Source organism: Biomphalaria glabrata, chromosome 2 (assembly GCF_947242115.1).
Source record: "Biomphalaria glabrata chromosome 2, xgBioGlab47.1, whole genome shotgun sequence".
Lineage (NCBI taxonomy): Eukaryota > Metazoa > Mollusca > Gastropoda > Planorbidae > Biomphalaria > Biomphalaria glabrata.
Genome location: NC_074712.1, coordinates 47,819,156 through 47,840,136, shown reverse-complemented (window position 1 = coordinate 47,840,136; position 20,981 = coordinate 47,819,156). Strand labels below are relative to the sequence as shown.

At 32.8% G+C, this 20,981-nt stretch overlaps 1 protein-coding gene across 7 annotated transcripts in view; it reads right to left on the bottom strand.

The window, feature by feature from the left end:
* LOC106060028 (rho GTPase-activating protein 44-like) overlaps positions 1-17,213 on the bottom strand; it is a 31,576-nt gene extending 14,363 nt beyond the window's left edge. For 6 of the 7 annotated variants that reach the window (XR_008776649.1, XM_056020983.1, XM_056020986.1 and 3 more), the window contains exons 1-12: positions 16,974-17,213; positions 6,933-7,074; positions 6,520-6,596; positions 6,144-6,255; positions 5,923-5,999; positions 5,548-5,668; positions 5,368-5,436; positions 2,210-2,291; positions 1,876-2,003; positions 1,156-1,203; positions 866-929; positions 435-519 (exon numbers count right to left, since the gene is read on the bottom strand). Coding sequence is in view for 6 of the 7 variants with exons in the window: in XM_056020983.1 (XP_055876958.1) it covers positions 435-519; positions 866-929; positions 1,156-1,203; positions 1,876-2,003; positions 2,210-2,291; positions 5,368-5,436; positions 5,548-5,668; positions 5,923-5,999; positions 6,144-6,255; positions 6,520-6,596; positions 6,933-7,074; positions 16,974-17,044 (1,076 nt within the window). In the remaining variant the exon portion in view is untranslated. The remainder of the gene's footprint in view (positions 1-434; positions 520-865; positions 930-1,155; positions 1,204-1,875; positions 2,004-2,209; positions 2,292-5,367; positions 5,437-5,547; positions 5,669-5,922; positions 6,000-6,143; positions 6,256-6,519; positions 6,597-6,932; positions 7,075-16,973) is intronic. The other variant, XM_056020988.1, reaches the window with a different exon arrangement.
* Positions 17,214-20,981: the final 3,768 nt, after the last annotated feature.

Genomic DNA, 20,981 nt, shown 5'->3' with positions numbered 1-20,981 from the left:
TATCATTTTTTTTATTTGGGTCAATCAAACTGCTATATCTTATGTCTTTCCAGCAAGTAACCTGACCTGTATCATAACAATTGTGTGATGGATCCATAGTCTTATTACAAAGCTTATATCAACTGACTCTGTCAGTTAAAAGGTTTGTACATATTATTTCTACCAATTAGTAGAATTAGAAAATAGTAGTAATTAATTTCTTTGATATTGAATAAAGGGAAATAGCTTCTACATTATAGATGAATGAAGCTGTGTGTATTTCTTTCCCTTAGATAAACTTTGTTTATTTTAAAAAGAATTTTATATTTTTGTTTGTTTTGGTTTATTTAAAATGATATTTAAAAAAATGCACTAAAAATAAACACTACAAATCTCTCATAGTCTAACTCTCAAACACACAAGGCAGCTACTGACAACTAATAAGAGTATCTTACAGCGTAGCAGCTTTTAAGAACTCATCATGCATGGCAAATGTCAAGAGTGGTTCAGGTAGTTCCCTCAAATATTGTTTCAAGGCACCTGGAATAAGTAAAAATCAGATTAATTGAAGTCAGTTCAAGGAATAACAGAAACTAGTTTAATGCACATCACTTCAGCATGAATTAAGTTGTGGCTTAAACAAACTAATATAATTTTGGAGATCAAGAAATGTACAATCACTGAACAAGAACAAATTCAGATGATGTCACATTTTAAGAGAAAATGATAAAGTGCAGAATGAAAATCAATAAAAATAACTAATTTCAAATATGTATCCTATTCTAATTCTTGTTAATAAGAGAGCCTATCTGGAAAATATATGTGTTAGTTGAATTTGAAATAAATATTGAATAATTTGTTACATCATTTTAAAAGCTTGACTAACCTGCTACTGTGTGAGGGTCATTACTAAATTCTTCCATGTCTAATGACTGAGCATCAAAACATGCCTGGAAAGACAAGTTACAATCTTACTTTACAATCAAAACAGAAAGTACAATGCTGTGAAATAATCAGTAGTTTTCTCCAGCTATCCACAAGCAGAACTTAAAAAGTCAGGTAAAGGACAATCTTCTGTCAATTTTATCAGAAACAAAATTATAGTGTTTGAAATAACTAGTTATTGAATTATGCATGTTTAATAGGGCTCGACTATGATGACCAGGAAAAACATACCTTTAATTTTTTTAGTTTTATGGCTGCTCCAGCTATACGAAAAAGTCCCTGCATAAAAGATATCCACAAAAATACATAAACCAAAAATTTCTTTAAAATTTAAGAATGAAACTATTAAAATAAATAAATCATTCTTAAAAAGACTAACCTTATCTAAGGGGAAGAGCTCTGCACATGCAAATGTTTTTCAATAATGTAAAAATTATTTCCCTGAGTAACTAATTACCAGCAATTGATTAACTGTTTATTTTTTTTTTTTTATTGATTCATGTTTTGTTAGGTACAATAAATAATTTTTTCAAGTTTCAACTTGATCTGAGAATGGTTGTGGGAGAAATAACATGTATAAACTTATTACCAGACAGACAGATAAAAGCTTTGTAAAAAAAAAAAAAAAAAAAAGTAATGTAACCCTTTCAGATCTTTTGATCTATAGGGCAGAAAATGTTAAATTTGTCTGTTTCTATGGCACATCATGTATGAGGGTGTCATGTGGCCAGCAAAATAACCAACAGCCATTACTTTCCCCAATTATTGTCAGGTACCCATTAGAGTTGGAGGGTCCTAAAACTCTGTCTTCAATGAGATTCAAACCAGAGACCCCTGAATTAGAGACTTAGCACTTTACCACTCAACAAGCAAGCCCCCCACCCCCCCCTAAGAATATGTTATAGAGTTAGAACAGGTGTAATATGAACAAATGCCAAAAAGGGCACACACCTCTTCCTCCAAGCCACATTCTAATAATACAGTAACACAAGCCTCTATCACAAGTGAAATATCTCGCTTCATTAGACGCAGATGTTCTTCCAGAGGCATTCCATACACAGGTTTACAAGGAGCATTATCTAAGAGGAAGAACGATAAATTTATTGGATGAAAATAGACAACTATACTTTTTATTTACTAAATTAGTGGAAAAGCATAGAAAAAAAAAGTTTTCGAAAACTTTTTCAAAGCTACTGTGGTGAAATATTTGCAATAATTGTCTAATGCTAGAGTAAAACAGATCATAAATCATGGGAGCCTTTCAAATATTATACCTAAACATTACCTATTTTTACTTTAACCAAGGGAATAAACTGCTCTATTGCCTGAAGTGCTTTTCTGTGATAATCTGCCTGAGCTTCCAAAAGCTGAAATAATTATAATAAGAACAATAATTTAATTTATTAAGTGCTGTTAAGAACCATAATGTAGGCTCAAGGCGCTATAATAACAGTCATGATGTCAGGACTGAGTTCTGGTCAGCCTGGGTCTCCTGTTTACTGTAGAGGAGAAGGGGGGCAATTCAGGTGGTTGAATTCAAAACCGTTATTGTTTTGGGTTGTTTTTGTTTGGTGAGATGTTTTGTTGAACAATGTAACTCATGATAAGGGGTGTGTTTTTGTTCCTAGTCCAGGACAGTTGGACTTTTTGGATATATATAGTCTAAGTGTAGACTCTAACTATTTTTCTGTATTATAGTGAAAATAATGTAATTAAACATGTTATATGTCGGTAAAGTGGCATTCTGAATCTTATTTTGTCATTGTACGTGTCATTATGGTATTATCCAGGACTTGGGTACATTTAGCATGACACATACATATATTAGTGGAAGTAGGCCTTGACATTGCTGACTTTCTATCTAGACTAACAGAATAGACCAACATGACATTGATTACAGATAACTGACATTTAATAGTTATTCATTTCAAAGTTATTTGTTTGCTAGGATTGGGGATATGTAATTAACCGCCTTTTACAAAAGGTAGAATATATGTTTGCACACTATTTTTGTTTACATGTTGATATATATATATAATTATAATTGCTTAGTATGTTGTATATAACATTTACATTTCGGAAAATATGCTTGTTCACTGACTATTTTTTTTGTTTACATGTTGATATATATGTATATATATACTTATACATATAATTATTATTGCCTAGCAGGTTGTATATAGTATTGACATTTCATGTGGATACATCGTTTTTTTTTTGTTTTTTTTTTTACAAACTGTAGGCTATGTTTTAGTACCAAGATTACTTTTGTTTGCATGTTGATATATGTACGTTTGGAAAATCTCTTTATTGGAAGTTTGTCTGTTTTAAATGAAACAAGAAACAGACAAAAATTAAAGGGGGGAGAAATGTCAGGACTGAGTTCTGGTCAGCCTGGGTCTCCTGTTTACTGTAGAGGAGAAGGGGGGCAATTCAGGTGGTTGAATTCAAAACCGTTATTGTTTTGGGTTGTTTTTGTTTGGTGAGATGTTTTGTTGAACAATGTAACTCATGATAAGGGGTGTGTTTTTGTTCCTAGTCCAGGACAGTTGGACTTTTTGGATATATATAGTCTAAGTGTAGACTCTAACTATTTTTCTGTATTATAGTGAAAATAATGTAATTAAACATGTTATATGTCGGTAAAGTGGCATTCTGAATCTTATTTTGTCATTGTACGTGTCATTATGGTATTATCCAGGACTTGGGTACATTTAGCATGACACATACATATATTAGTGGAAGTAGGCCTTGACACATGAGTTAAAATGAAACTAATCTAAAAAAAAAGTTTTGAACAGATAGGTCTTAATGTTCTTCTTGAATGTAGTGAATCATGTTTGTATTTTATCTATCTTTCATTTTCATCCATGCACTGAAAAAACCTGCAAACTGTATCTTTTTAGGGAGAAACATGGCATGACTAGAAGCAGGAAGTCCATGGAGGACAGGGCTCTACATATGGAATGATCAGCTAAGGTACATCTGTGCATTTCTTTGTTGTAAATGCACTGATGACAAAGTGTGCTCGATTCTTGCATTAACTAGAAGCCACTGGAGAGCAATAGCAAAAGAACCTCTTGTTTTCATAGACAAACTGAAACTTGCAAAAATTAGAATTTTGAAAGATTGGAATGTGGTCAAGCTGCAATGAAAGGGATTTCATGTCATTTCTTATCTGCTCAATCTTGCCAATGAAGAAAGAATCAGGGAGTTCAAATACTGGAATAGATAACGGCAAAGATTCTTTATTCGCTCCACCTTATATTTCAGCAGCAATTGTAAATAGCTCTTTTGTCAAATTTGGTGAGCTTCTGCATCTTTTAAAATCATAAAAAGCCACATAGCAATATCAGAGCAATACTAATAAAGCCAGAGAATGACTACTACCTCATGAGCTATATTAATAATAATTAAAATTTTAAAATACTGTGTAATATTAAATAAAAACAAAACCTGTATGTACATGACACATTCATAAGTAAGAAATAAAATTACTAATCATTTAAAGGGAAACTCCGATGGTTTTGACAATTTTTGATATAATATGTGTTTTGATTTATAGATAATGAATATATTCTTCTTTTTTTTTTATTTGCAAGAATAACTTAGTAATTGATGTTTTTGTGACATAATTTTCCTGCGCATCCAAAACGGTCAGATTTTCACCGAATTTCTGTGTGACGTCACGAGGGTGCACTCAAATTGAATTCTTTGGCCTGGAAATCCAATGTATTGTTGGTACTGCACCTGGTATTAGCTTCATTTTTTTTTCAAATCCCATTTCAACAACAATGAAGTTGCTGAAACAGCTTCTCTCAAAATGGTTTGAGCATAAATAGGAATTAGCTAATGCCTTTGTAAAATATTTGCTCTTCAGACGAATAAATTTTTCCCATTTTCCCTTTAAAACTTCATCTCTTGGAAACAAATGAAAAGAGACACTAATTTCTGTGTCAGCATACTTGCTGATTTTATCTTTGTGATTGGAACTACTGCAACAAGCTGAAGAACAGTATTTCATTTTCTTCAAGTAGAAATAGTCAGTTTAGATCTAGAATATTATTTATAAACAAAGACCTATTATGAATCAACTTGGAGACTACATGTAGCTGTGAAGCGTAACAATAAATGCGATCCGATAGGTCTAGATCTAGAGAGTTTATCGGTTATATAGGTCTAGATCTAAATTTAGCCAGCACCCTTGTGACGTCACGTTTTTAAAAACTAAAAACATCTCGCAGAACCCAGTTTTTTTTTGGGACGTAAAGAATATTCTGTCTAATTTATTAAATATAAAATTTTCTGAGCATTTAAATAAAAAATGATATAATGTTTACTTTTTACGCAGAATTTAAATAAGTCAATAACTAAAATTTGAAAAACTATCAGATTCTGAGTTTCCCTTTAATTTAAATATATAATGAACAAAAAATGACTAACTAGCAACATTTTTTGACTTTGGTCACTTTCTTTAGCTGCAAAATTGCACAGTTCTATGGACAAGTTATCCTAGAGAGAAAGAAAACAAACAACATAGGATCAATTTTAAAATCACCAGGAATTGGTTGCTATTCTAAATACTCTTAGCTCTAATGAAAACAAAATAGCACAGTATCTTACTTTGATAGTTTCCACTTTCAATGTGGCTTCCTCATACTCTTCTTTTATGGTTTCAGCTTTGGCAGCAGCTGTTGTCATATTGGCACCTGGGACTTGAGACTGGCGAACTGCCTGAGAAAACCTACGAGAAAGAAATGTACATCCTGACCAGTAGGTGTTGAAGTAAATCAGGAATGTTAAGAACATTGTTTTCTATATTAATACCAATGTCAACAAAGGTACAACAATATAATTAAAGTGCACCATGCCTCAGTATTTTAATAAACAATTGTATTCTTTGATCTATATAAAAATTACTTTGAAATAAAATAGTTAATTCCAAAATTTCAAAACTGAAAGTAAATCAATGTAAAACGTGTAGTCGTGCAAGATTACCTTGACTTGGCTGAGTCCATGTCTAAAGTTGACTTATTCAGTGCTTTCCTTAATTTAATTATGCTCGGGATATCAACCTCATTGAAAAAACAACATTATATTACACAATTGTATTACTAGTTTAAAGGATATTTGGTTTTACCAATGTAAAAGAACAAATACTACACAAAACAAAACAATACATACACACAAGAGGAAAAAGCAACAAAATTGAAGCTTACATCACATATTGTTTGTAATGGATTAATAAATTCAGTTTCTACTCTAATCTCATAGTTGACTTGTTCTGTGGCTAGATTTGACTGACATTCTCCACACAGCTTACACACTGTACTATAAGGATAGAAAACAGAATGTCAACACTATAATAAACAGACACCAAGAGTTTCTCTCAATTTATATTATTTTCATCTTTGACAAAACAAAATACTCTAATAATATTTGAGAATTAATATAGTATACAATTGTTAACAAGAAAGTGTTTATGTAGTGAATAGAAAACTACTTCAGTTTTATCTACTCTGCTCTCCTTTGTTTTAATCAACAATCAATTATTTTTTTAAGGTTTATGCATTGAGCCAAGGAATGTAGAATTACCTCAATAAAGTTTCTGTACCTAGAGTTTGGGCAGAGTCTAGGAGAGCAGCACTCAGACCTGATTCTGGAAGTTTTTTCTGAAACAAAATTTGGGTTCTATTTAGAGATTAAAACATAATCCTTCAAAACAACTTTTTACTGAATCCACTTGAGGAATTTTGACGCCATGAATTAACTGTTATTAACAATGTGTTTAGTTAAGATGGATAAGATCAATACTATTGTCTCTGTGTGTTTTTATTATATTCTTCATTAAGTTTGATTACTTATCAATACAATTTAATTGACATTCAATGTTTCTCTCTACTAGTTGTTCAACAATGACTGATTTTAATTTAGTCATGTTAAGATAAAATTCTTTTTTTTTCCAAACATGCAATACCAAATAAAATATATTTATAAGATGAACTGACCAGTCGTTTATCAAAGTCTGTCCCATTTGATTGTAAAGTCGCAGCAGCTTTCTTTGTGACATTCTGAAAAGCATGCTTGACCAGTTCGACTCTTTTTTCATTCTCTTGCTGGTCTTCGGACAAAACTTCAGATTTTTCAGCTCTAAAAGAAAGAGAAAGGAGAGATTGTTATGAATGTAACTACTAAAATAACAATCAAGAATCTCTCACACTGGGTGCAAGGTGAAGTCATTTGATACTTGAGGTCTGTTTTACATTTGAGACTATTTGTAAAATGTTCACTTGTTCTTCGTGTTTTAGAGCACCATGTACAATACTAATGTCAGAAATATAATACAGTTTGGTTTCTTCTAAGGCATTGCCTCACTTTGTCATTTTGACAGACTTTACTGACAGGTTATTTTCATGGAAAAAAAAGAAGGGAAGAAACTATTATGTGAATTTTTCTTTTGCTTCAGCTTGATTATAATTGTAAAATATGAAGACACTGTCAACTTTTCAAACAAAGACAACATTTTACACAAGCACACCAAAGAAAGACATGTTAAATTTCTCTAGGGTTATTACTCACTTGCATGTCCAAAGGAGGACAGAAACAAATGTTAAATTTCTCTAGGCTTATCACTCATACTTGCATGTCCAAAGGAGGACAGAAACAAATGTTAAATTTCTCTAGGGTTATCACTCATACTTACATGTCCAAAGGAGGACAGAAACAAATGTTAAATTTCTCTAGGGTTATTACTCACTTGCATGTCCAAAGGAGGACAGAAACAAAGACAACTTTCTTTAGCATTATCAAGACACTTGCACGCCCAAAAATAGGATTACAATTTATATGAATTTGATCAAATGTATCAGTGAATGAAAGGCTTCAAAAGTGGAAAGATTTGTTTTTCAGATTGTACTTTGTAAGAATCATGCCTCTCACAGAGGTAACGAAGAGTAAATCCCTCTCTATTAGATAGTGCATGCATAACAAAGCAACAATCATTGGAGTGTTTGTGTGGTTTTAAAAAGAATGGAATTGATTGCTGGATAACATGCTTTGGCTGTGATAGAAAGCAGGACACTGTCTCACTTTAGCCAATGTGTCAGATAGAGGAAGTGAACTAAAAAAAGAAGAGCAAGCTGGCGTTAGGAAACACTAGCATCATAATATCACACATGACGCCAGGAAACACTAGCATCATAATATCTTTCTTTTCACTTTGTTTTAGAACACAGGCTCGGATTAAAGTGTTGTTTTTTTTTTAAGGAAACACATTTTCAAGCCAAATGTAAATGTAAAAGATAAGTTGGTCACTGTTGTTATGAGTATGATACTAAAATGACCTTATCACTGGGCGCCTGACCTTCTTTTCCAAACCGATGCCCATAGATGTGAACACAGAGGAAGGAAAATAAAAGCGATGCTATTACGTATACGCTACTAAGGGGACATAAGTAGGACACGAGCCAACAAGTCTGGTGATTCAGTCCCCTCTCATTTAATACAATTAGGCTAGTCAACGCAAAAAAATCTAATAGTATTCAGCTCGTATTTTAGCGCGACACAGCAAGCCAGCACGTGCAAGAACGACCACACACTGAATGGCGGGAAAAGGACAAAACCAAATGTTGTGTGTTTGTGTACCAAACAACGAAAATATAAAACGCAAGCAAATTTGTTTATTCGGTTTGACTACAAGTTGACATGCTGACCCTGGGTTTGACTGAATGCAAGAAGCTGTGGTCTAATTTAGAGGTGAAACAAGGTAAACACACATGAAGAGGCAAATATAGATATCTACCAGAGATATAAGCACACACACATATATATCAAAATGGTAAAAAGTGGGCCAATCCAATGCTTGAAATCAGTTACGAAGAGTCAAGTGGATTTCCAAGTGTCAATTGAACTGTTCAAGTGAAAAAAAAAGGGGGGGGGGGGGGACTGGAAGGAACAATGAACTACACAGTGACAAGCACCGAGGGGGGGGGGGGAGTAATTATCTATTGTGTCTGAGTGAAGGCCAAGGTCGTAGGACGAGCAGATCTATTCAAGTACAGCTGGTGGGGGTGAGGTAAGGAGAACACTCAAATGGACGACGCACAAGGCAGTGCCCGCTTTTAATCCTTTCGCCTGCAGCTAAGACATGACTTGATATGCTTACACGAACACAGACATGGATGTGTGACTGGGCAGACTAATGACTGAACTAAAGCCTACTGCAACATGGACGTGACTAATGTACTCACAAACATCGCCGGCACTTTTTTTTTTTTGGGTCACCTTTACACATTACATTACGAGCCCAAGTAGTCCACCTGTCATTAATACAATTACGCCAAACAAGAATCTCAACGGTTCAAAAATACTTCTCTATTTTTCTCTTCGCTGGGGGCGAGATTGCAATATGGGCAATTGGGAATCCGAAGGGGTGCACCCAAGTGGGCCCACGTCGCTTAGAATTGCACTTGCAGCAAGGTCCATAAAACACTAAAAGATGTTTAGAATATTCTCTTATATTAAAAAACCACTGAAGAGTTTTTATTTTATTTTGACACCAAATGCACCCCCGCTCCTGACCTGCATTTTGATTTCTTCCCCAAGAGAGAAATAAATAACGAGTCAATAAAAGTGGTTGCGCCTGTAGTTTAATGAGGGTAGGGACTATCCCATAATGTGTTTCCAATAGACACCGTGTACACTTACTGAGCAGTAGGTTCTATTATATTACATCTAGGGAATACTGTGCACATAAAAAAGGACACACCCTCATCATAAATCTTTTGGCCCCCCACTTATCTGTAGATCAAATAACACGGGTGTATCCTACAAGAGACTCTTTCTAGTGTTACAACACGCTCTCGGGTGTGTCGTTAAGAGTTCAGAAAAGCATTGTAATATTAAAACAAACAAACAAAAGTACAGTTGGCTAAGTGCTTACACAATAGAACAAAATGATGTCACTTTATGACAAGCCTAGCATTGAGTCCATGTGTGTGTTGCCAAGAAAATAAATGTCCACTGGCAGGTGAAGGTGCTGTAAGAAGTAACTCTAGAAAACAATGCTTGGTTACAGAAAGACAATTTGACAATTGCATTACAACCAACACTTTTCAGGCCATGACATCTTGGTAACAGTTTCCTACCATTGGTTATTATTAAGTCAGGTTTAAGATGCAACACATAGCACTAAGAAACCTGACACTCTTTGAGTTCACAGAATTGAAACAACTCGTTTGAATACATCGTCGTCTTTGTGCTTGGCTCATCGAAACAAACTGGCTAACAGACTCAACATCCATTTAGAAAATAGTACTCAGAAAAGACAACAGAGTTCAGGTAGTCGCGGTCACTAGCCAAGACTATTGGGAGAAAGAAACGACACGGCCACGGTAGTGTCAAATGTTGGCTAACATGTTACTGTTACAAAATGTTGGCTAACATGTTACAGTTACAAGTCAACACCTCACGGTCAGCGATGAGCTTTGATGGTACATTTTCGAACGTCTGCTATCTTCCTCCAATCCATCTGGAGTTGCCCCCAAGGAAGGTCTGACTCTACATTGCTTGCAGCACCACGGAACTAGGTTGACAGGCGGTGGGTATGAACTAGGAGCGCTGTTTACTCAAAGATGTGTACAACAGAAGCAGTGGGTCCCGAACAATGTCAATTATTGTTAAGTTCTGGAATCGTTTGGTAAAGGGTTGCTGGGAAGGTCTCATTTAGTGTTTCTATACGTGTATACGAAGGATGATCTCTCACAAACTGAGATTATTACGCCCTGACCCAAAAGAGGTTTAAATTCCGGACCACTGTAATACAATTCAAATCGTATTCCGCACGGCCAGACAGTCATGCTTAGCCGGTTTAATCCACATTCTATCAAAATCCTAAAGGAAGGCTTAGATCTGGTGACTCAACTCACGGAGTAGCGGCTGGTTCTGGCTGTAAAACGGCGGATGAAACACGCTCCCTCAAACACGAAGAGGTACAGGGGGGGGGGGGCGCAGACTCGCACCGGAGAGTGGAAGAGAAAGGGGTGAGTTCATTCAACAAACCACATCCTCCTCCTCTAGTTGACATTAGTCTGATAGTCAAACACTATCATGGCCATTACTCAAGGGAACTCTTCAACAAATTCAAGTAGGAAAATCTTGGGATAGATCGGATGTTCTACCACCCTTCTCCCCTCTAGCACTCTTGCCAACATACTTGTACTTTTTATCAATTCATTAAGCAATGGAAAAAAACAAATCCTTCCGTTTCACTAGGAAGATCAATTATACCGTATAACACTAAACATATGACAATACAATCTCTATGACCCATTTCCCCCTGGCGTTTAAGCTCTTGAGTTCGAATCCCCCCCACTCTCCAAACCAACAGGTAATTTGTTTTGTTCTAATGCACTTCTACGTTAGGTTCCATAACTAAATGTTAACTCAACCAAAAACATCTTATTTTATTGAAATAAAAACAAAACAAAACAAAAAAAGCCTGTTTTGTCATTAGTGCGATGATGTATTCACTTAATTAAACAGCCATGCTACTATGTGCGAGATTTTAGCTTGAAATAATGATCTGCACAATTAAATTCTGCTCGTCTCATTGTTTATTCCTAGCCTCCATGGTGAGAAGAGTATCCTTATTGTTAAAGAAAGAGCAACAAATCCATGCAAAATTGTGTATGCTTGACATCACCATCTTGACAAGTAGACCGTGAACATATTAGGAAAAACAAGACAACACATTCTGACAACGGGGGGTGACAGGGAATGAGAGTTCCAGCCAGAGTGTACCCACTTCACAGTCAAGAAAAAGTGACTAGGCAATAGAATTAAAGGTTTATCCATTTCTTTTTTTTAAATACAGTATATAAAACACACACACACAGAATCTTGTAGATAGTAAATGTTAACTTAACCTTATATAAAAGGATATGAGGGAACTGATATATATATAATATATATATATATATATATATATATATATATATATATATATATATATATATATATATATATATATTATTGCTAATGGCATCAAATGATTTTGGTCATGTATCTTTTAAGTTATTGCTACACACTCAGAGCTGAATGAAATCACATAGGACAAACTTGAATAATCAACACAAGTACAACATTTGATTCTATTAGGCCTATAACAGTGTATCTCAAATAGTAACACTGCTTTATACAACAATGTCTGACTGCCCTATATGTAACAATATACCACCTAGTATTTACAGGACATAACATTTTATATATGTAAATTATGTGTTTACCCTTTTTTACCTCTAAAAATATTCTCATTTTTAACCATAGACAAAATTGTTGATATTTTGCCAAAACAATCTTCTGAATGCATGGATTTCAAACTTGATGGTTATATAAACAATAATGCAAAATGAAATTCAAAATACTCTCCATGGTATATCTGTTTTTTTAAATGTACATACCCCAATAAAAAACAAAATCTTTGCACAACATAACTACATATATACAAAATACTGCAACATCATTCAGATATGATGTTTATAACATATATCTATATCTATATCTATATCTATCTATCTATCTATCTATCTATCTATCTATCTATCTATCTATCTATCTATCTATCTATCTATCTATCTATCTATCTATCTATCTATCTATCTATCTATCTATCTATCTATCTATCTATCTATCTATCTATCTATCTATCTATCTATCTATCTATCTATCTATCTATCTATCTATCTATCTATCTATCTATCTATCTATCTATCTATCTATCTATCTATCTATCTATCTATCTATCTATCTATCTATCTATCTATCTATCTATCTATCTATCTATCTATCTATCTATCTATCTATCTATCTATCTATCTATCTATCTATCTATCTATCTATCTATCTATCTATCTATCTATCTATCTATCTATCTATCTATCTATCTATCTATCTATCTATCTATCTATCTATCTATCTATCTATCTATCTATCTATCTATCTATCTATCTATCTATCTATCTATCTATCTATCTATCTATCTATCTATCTATCTATCTATCTATCTATCTATCTATCTATCTATCTATCTATCTATCTATCTATCTATCTATCTATCTATCTATCTATCTATCTATCTATCTATCTATCTATCTATCTATCTATCTATCTATCTATCTATCTATCTATCTATCTATCTATCTATCTATCTATCTATCTATCTATCTATCTATCTATCTATCTATCTATCTATCTATCTATCTATCTATCTATCTATCTATCTATCTATCTATCTATCTATCTATCTATCTATCTATCTATCTATCTATCTATCTATCTATCTATCTATCTATCTATCTATCTATCTATCTATCTATCTATCTATCTATCTATCTATCTATCTATCTATCTATCTATCTATTTATCTATCTATCTATCTATCTATCTATCTATCTATTATATATTTAAATCTTTTGAAAACTCATACAAATCTCCTGAAATCTATAGACAAAAATTGCCATTTTGGGGTCTCATTCAACATGGAAAACACCAATCCTATGTGCGATTAAAAAAAAAGGGATTATGCAATACCCGTAATTGTGGAATCTGGTAAAAGAAGCCTCTTGCACCTCAAACTAATGAAGAATTACTTGAGGTCAACAATTCTCAAAGATTGATTGAAACGTTTGGTAATTCTTACTATTGATCGTGATCTATGTAGGAAATATAATTTTTTATATACTGTATGACTTCGCTACACACAAGGCTCGTAAAGTAATTTGTTATGTAGTAAAGAATGAATAAAATACAAAGACGAATTTATTTTCTAATACAAACTCTTAATTTTCGCTTATTATCCGTATCCCTACAAAAACTTGCATAAGGCCTCACAACGGTTGAGTCCGGCCCTGCTATTTAGTGACGGGTGAATACAGAGTAAATTACTTACCCCCTCCCCCTTTTTTTTTTCGCCTCTAAAGTTACGTGGGGTAGAAATAAATAAAAGAGTGATCTTTCCATGATTTTTTGGTCTGGCCCTGCTACTTAGTGACAGCTGAATACTACTTGTTCTCCCCCCCCCCTCTTTTTTTTCTTAAGGTAAGTCTAGTCCGACTTGTAGAAATAAAAGAGTGATCTTTTCTTTACTTCTCAGTGTCCAAACTGATGAGCCATGAAGAGAATTATATAAATATATAAATGTATAGATATATTATTTTACACCCTAATTGCTATCCTGAAACCTTAACACTTTGTACAATATGATTAAACCAAATGATCTTGCCATATTATTGCAACTATATTTGTATGAAAAATAGTCCTAAAGGAGAACTAATGGTAATTCACCCTTTTCTTCATTTTATGTCTCTGAAATTATAGTACTTTGTTTTACATAATTTGACTGTCTTACCTTTGCATAGGAGCAGTCATATGCTAAAGGGCTATTACTGGTACTCAGTAATAAAAAAAAAAACACAATAAAATTATTAGTTTCTCTGATTTAACAGTAATAAAAACACACATTTTCTTAAGGCCAATAATTGATTAAGTGATATTTCTGAAATTTTAATAGAATGTGTCATGAGTTTATGTTCAAAATTTCAGCTCGCTCGATAAAATAAACAAAATTTATCAAAATAAAAGTTTCAAATTTTTTACTATGACAAAAGTGTGAGTTAGTAGGAATTAAGAAGTAACAATAAACAGTTGTTTTTTTAAATACTATTCCCCCTTTATACAACAGACCCACCTACTAAGAGTGATTATTTTGCTCATAATAACCTATCAATGATAAGATAAGAAGATGTAGATCTATATTTAAAAAAGTATATATATATATATATATATATATATATATATATATATATATATATATATATATATATATATATATAGGTTTGTAATTTCTAGCAGTACACACTGGCTACGCCTGTGGATTTGTTCCCAGGCTTTATATTTTTTATTAACACCGGAACACTATTTTTCTTTTTTGGAATTGTAATAAATGGGCCACATTTTAACAATGAGACCAAAATACTTTTTTAGCCTGTGACTCAGTGTATCTGTTACAATGAGATTTTATGGCCCACTCTCTCTTTCCTTCTCTTTCTCTCTCTCTCTTTTTGCTCTCTGGATACTATTGAATGCAGAGCTTGAGAGGAGGATCCTAGCAATGGAATTGAGATGCTACAGAAGGACCCTAGGCATCACATTCAAAGACCGCATCACAAACCAAGAAATCAGAGACAGGGTTACTGTAGCGATCGGAGCCCATGACGACCTGCTAACTATTGTAAAAAGATGAAAGCTTAAAACCTTTGGCCACATTACAAGATCTACGGGGCTCGCAAAGACCTTCCTTCAGGGAACAGTGCCAGGGAAAAGAAGAAGAGGCAGACAGAAAAAGCGATGGGAGGACAACATTAAAGAATGGACAGGCCTGCCATTGAGAGAGGTTCTAAACAAGGCAAAAAAAAGGGAGGAATGGAGAAATACGGTCGACAAATCTTGCCTGGTGCCCCAACGGTCCAACAGACTAAGGGATAGGTAAAGGTAAATCTAGATCTATATATATAGGTATTAAGTATTTTAGATATTGTCTATACTAGAAATTGTATTAGTCTTTAGCCTATAAAATAGTATATAATAAAATAATATATAATAGTCTATAGTGACTATAGATATATAAATTATTGTCCAGTTCTAGAGATTCTAGTTATTAGTTATAAATTAGTTTGTGTCACATCATTTTTTGATAGCAAGTGACACGAATTGGTTATAAAGCATGAGATTCATTTGTTTTATGAAGAGTATGAGGTCTCACTGGAAAATGAAAGGGGCCACAGTGAATTGTGGGGTGTTAATCACATGGTCAAGTAGTAGACTCTAGAGATATGGTAGAAAACAGACGTGTCTTGTATTTAAGATGAAAGTATTATTAGCTATGTATTAGATAAATTCGTTTGGATTATACTATTGTTTTATGTGAAATATTCTATGCTATTTCTTGATGGCTGAACTTGCCAATATATTATAAATTGTTATTTGTGTTAAATAAAACCGTGTCTGCTATGTTCGTGTTTATTCTTCGATCTACATGTTGTGGTCATATTACTCAGTAACTATAGTAGACATAAAAAAAATTGTTGCAAATGAAGACAAAGACACCAAGAACACTCTTATATACCAGAAGAGGTATCCATAATAATACAGGAAACACTCACTCAAATAAAGCCTGACAGTTTGCTTATTATAATATAAATATATTGATATATATATATAATAATATAAGTATAATCTAGAATCATGGATCTATCTAAATTTAGAAATCAATATCTAAGTCTAATTATTCTAATAAATGTGTATTATTATAAAACTATAAACTAGATCTAATACACTAATATAACTAGTAACTAGAGATCTAGTACTATTACTAATAACTAATTTTGAACTAATACAATATTAAATATGTAATCTATATTTAGTATTTTAAAAAGATTTAACTAGATCTAGAATAATCTAGATCTATATTATAAATTATTTAATATATATATCTAGACATAGATTTATAATCTAGTATCATCTAGCAGCATTTCTAGCTACTTTCACTCTTAGTTAGATCTAACTCTAACATCTAGAATACTTATTAAATCTATGAGTATGATCTACCTTAGCCTTGCGGCTTGGTGAGGGACTTGAGTTTGAGCCTAAACTAGGCTAAACTTAAGACTAGATTAGTAGATAAAGTAGATTATTATTTATAAGTATAACTATTATTATTACTAGATCTATAATTTTATACTTTATTTATTTATAGTTTATACTTATTATATATATTATATTTATAGAGTCTACTCTAGCTAGAATCTACTTGACTACTTGGTTCTAGTTTTTTCTAGTCTAGATTAATTATTATATTCTAGATCTATAGATTGTTAATCTTGATCTTAACTCAAAAAACACACATCAGTGGACTCATTGGTCTGAAACTGAATTGAATCATCGTCAACACTGACAACAATAATAAATAAATTAATAAAAAAAAACATCATCACCTTCCTAAATTCTGGTCAATATTTTGTTTGACTCTTAGCAGATTCTTACGTAAATTCTCCTTTTTAAACATTTTGATGCTGTTGGTGAATCATCAATGATAGCATCTCATAATCATCGTTTTGTAAACAAATTTTGAGTATAAAGGTATTCCATTTGTTGAATAATTCTACATTTAGTTGTTAGTTTTAGACTGTCTTCCTTTACACCAGGAAGTACTCGTGTGTAAAATTAGCAGTACGAATAAAGCTCTTTAAAACGCTAGCTTGCCGAGATCTAGAAGAAACGAAAGAAATAATTGTTTGGTTCTAACATCATCTGTAGTTTGTATATATATCTATAACATCTATGATAGAGAGCAAAAAGTAACCATTTAGGGATTTTGAAACGTGTATAATATATAAGGTATATAAGATCTAGCAACCAGACTGGCGAATTTAAAAACGTTACTATAAATTTATAATATTTTCAATAGATCTAGAATAATAGGCTATATATTAATAATAATAATATTTATTATCCATGAGGAAATTTATCTTAAAATATATGTCACGTCCATTTAAAAAATACTTTATGACTATTATATAAGTTGACCAGACGTTCCGACTTAGGTGCGACAGTCCCGCTTTGGACTTTATGTCACGCTTATCCTCAATGTCCCGCTTTCCTAAAAAAAAAAGTCAATCAATGTCAATTAAACTATTATTTTAAAATCTTTGTTAATCTTTTGACTAATAAGTTAATAACTTCAAAGTTTTCCCCTTACGGCGTTTTCTTCTTGATCCTTATTTCATGATCACTGCTTTGCAGGCTCCTATTAGATGTTAGAGGTATGAGCAGTGGTGTTTTTACTTTGCAATAGGCCTATCCTGTACCTTCTCAAAAATTGATGTTAGCATGCATGTTGTTGTTCCGCATGTTTCTCGCTGATTCTGTTTTAAATTCCAGTATACCGTATGCATTAAATTCGCTTGGATTTCCTTCTGTTCAAGGATGACAGGGTAAGAAATGTCGTAGACAAAATGAACATCAAAGTTCATTTGGGACCTACATCAAAGACTGGTGATGACTTAAATTAAGAGTTTCCGTTTATAAAGATGAAGAAAAATCAACAATCACAGTGGAGTGTTGCTAGAAATATCGATCACATTTTTCTGTCGCACATGTGGATTAAACCAAACATCTGAATGCAGAACGTAATGTTTCAATTGGAAGCTCAAGTCAGCTATTAGGTAGCCTTATCTATAAAGTATACACATTTTCTCGATAGTTCAATTCGCAGCCGCTAAAGGTACCTTTGACGATCATAACAGTTTTCAATCAATGGACTACACTCTGAAATTACTTTAAAATGTAAGACATAAAATACAAACGTGCAAGAATTGTTACTAAAGGTTTGGACGTTATATAATAAACAAAGCAAAGAAGCAGGTTAGTGATGCCTAGTTATGACAGCGTTCACGGATGCTTCGAACGCCCACACTAAAGTGAAATTATTTCCCCTGATGATACAATTTTTTGTGCCATCTCGGGCTATGGAATAGCTAGGTTGTGAGGTCTGAAGCCTTCGATGGAGAGACTATTTAAATCAATGCCTGCTTTGAAATAATTTTTCTTTTCACAAGAGAAGTGTTCCACCATAATCAAAAGCTTATTTGAAAAATCGTGTGCTGAATTGTGACTGCATTTTGTATTCAACATTGCGGCAATACTCCATGGAGAATTTCTGTTTATTGAAGTGCAGAATGGCAGTGCTCTCTAAGTATCTTTTCTATTGATAAATTGGTTCAGAAATGCACGAAAAGAAGCATGAAAACATGAAAAGGTTTGTCCTGAGAGGATGACTTACTATTTGGATGACGCGAGTTGGTTAGAAAAAGTGAAGTAGCAACGACAATCGTAAACTTTTACGTACGAAAATAGTACCAAGTACCGTGTATTTCAGAGAGAAAAGCCGCATGTTCGCACAGAAGATGAAAACGTTTCAGAAAGACTGTAATTATTTAAATTCTTGTGAGTGTAGTCCTACAATGTGTGTAAAGTGTTTGTTTGGTTTGTTGTAAAATGCTTTACCTTTCGGATGTTCCTTCAGAGATGAAGATAATTTACTTCCTAGTTCAAACCTCCCGCAGGACGACGGGGGATGGCAGCGGGCAGGGTATGAACCCCAGATCATTGTGACAACCGAACGACAGTCCAGCGCGCATAACGCATGACCTGCTGCCACCCTTTGTGTGTGTGTACATTGTGCTGTATTGTAGGCCTAATAAAGTCTAAGCCGCTGAAGCTATATTGTTAGAAAAACTCTCAAGTCTGTCCTTTTTACGTCCCATGATCGACAAGTGTACCTACTTTCGTTCTTCAAATATCTGGTCACCTTATAACTATAGAAACAATATATAGGCCTATGTTCACACAAGTTTCACTCAAAATTACACAAATCTTGAATCCATATGGCTAATTAGAGAAATAATCATAGCCTATTATTAATTAATTAATTGTTTGAGAGTCTACATTATTCCTTCTTTTATTAACCAAAAATGTTAGAATGACATATAGGCCTAGATAGGAAAATTTTAAGTAGGCCTACGAATCACCCTATAACTTGCTAATTAGAGTAGGCCTATATGCTTATAGTTTTTTTTTGTTTTGTTTTGTTTTGTTTTTTCAAATGATTTGTCACAGTTTCTACATAGTTCAGGCTACATGGTTGTAAATAGTTTTGAAATCAATCCGAAGTATCTACATATAATATCATTTCTATTTGAAAGGTATATAGGTATATAGGCTTCTGATTAAATATTCAATTTCTTTCTTTTTTTTTTCAAGACGATATAAAGAATAATATTGGTTTTAAATAGAAATGTACAAAGTTCAAAACTTTTCGATTGTGTTTTAAATAGATAAATAAAACAATTTATTTTGTAAAATTTATAATATAGAATCTTAAATAATTTTATGTATAATATGCCATTTTTACTACTGGCTTTAAAAAAAAAATTTTATGACAAAAAAAAAAAAAGCAAAATTTTGTTAATAAAAAGTCTATCGAGCGCTCTAGGCTATGTCATTGTACTACGAAAGGTCATTCATAAAATACTGGTGACTGTTAACATATAAGATGGCATATTATCTTTTTTTTACTTATAGTATTTCTAGACTTTCAATGCTAATACATTTTAATATCTTGAAGAAATATAATATAGTGCAGAAAAAAATGTGTAGAGTTATCTTTTGAAAAGAAAACTTAATTCAAATAACCTCGATTGGATATAGGTCTATTCTTTATCGGCCCTGTATAGATATCATTCACTATTGGTAATTAATTATTTTGTTTGGTATCTAGAATAAGCGAAAGAAATTGTACTTGACTGATGTGGAGATGCAAGTTGAATTAGTCCACATGAGGAATCTTGAGAGATGAGATCACTTTTTTATGCATTAAAAAACGATCATGTAAACATTCACCATTATGCCTACATTCCTTTCATCCTCCGTTCACAGCTGGTCTAGATAGGTGATGGTATCATAGCGCTTTTAGAAAGCTAAAAGCAAAACAAAATCAATTGGTACAAATATTTATATCGCACAGATGTAGGCTATATATAATTATATGGCTGATACAAACTAATAGATAGGCCTATAATTTCACTCAATGTAAGCTTTTTTTTTTTTTTTTTTTTAAGTATTTCGAATCTATGTTCTTTTTTTTTTTTTAGATCCCCTCATCAACTATACACCAATGGGTATAAAAAAACAAATATGTACAAATCACTAAACTATCAAGCAGGGGCGGACTGGGTATTAAAATCGGCCCTGGCATTACCATATAACCTGGCCCACAAATGACATGTCATATTATATGTGTATACTCTGTATACTATAATGTAGATAGAGTTTGATACTGGATGTATGCTTGCTCAGGATTACATACTGTATTTTATTTATAGGCCTACATGTATGTAGTCTGAAAACTATTAACAGTACAATAGCAGTCTTAAGAAGTTTAA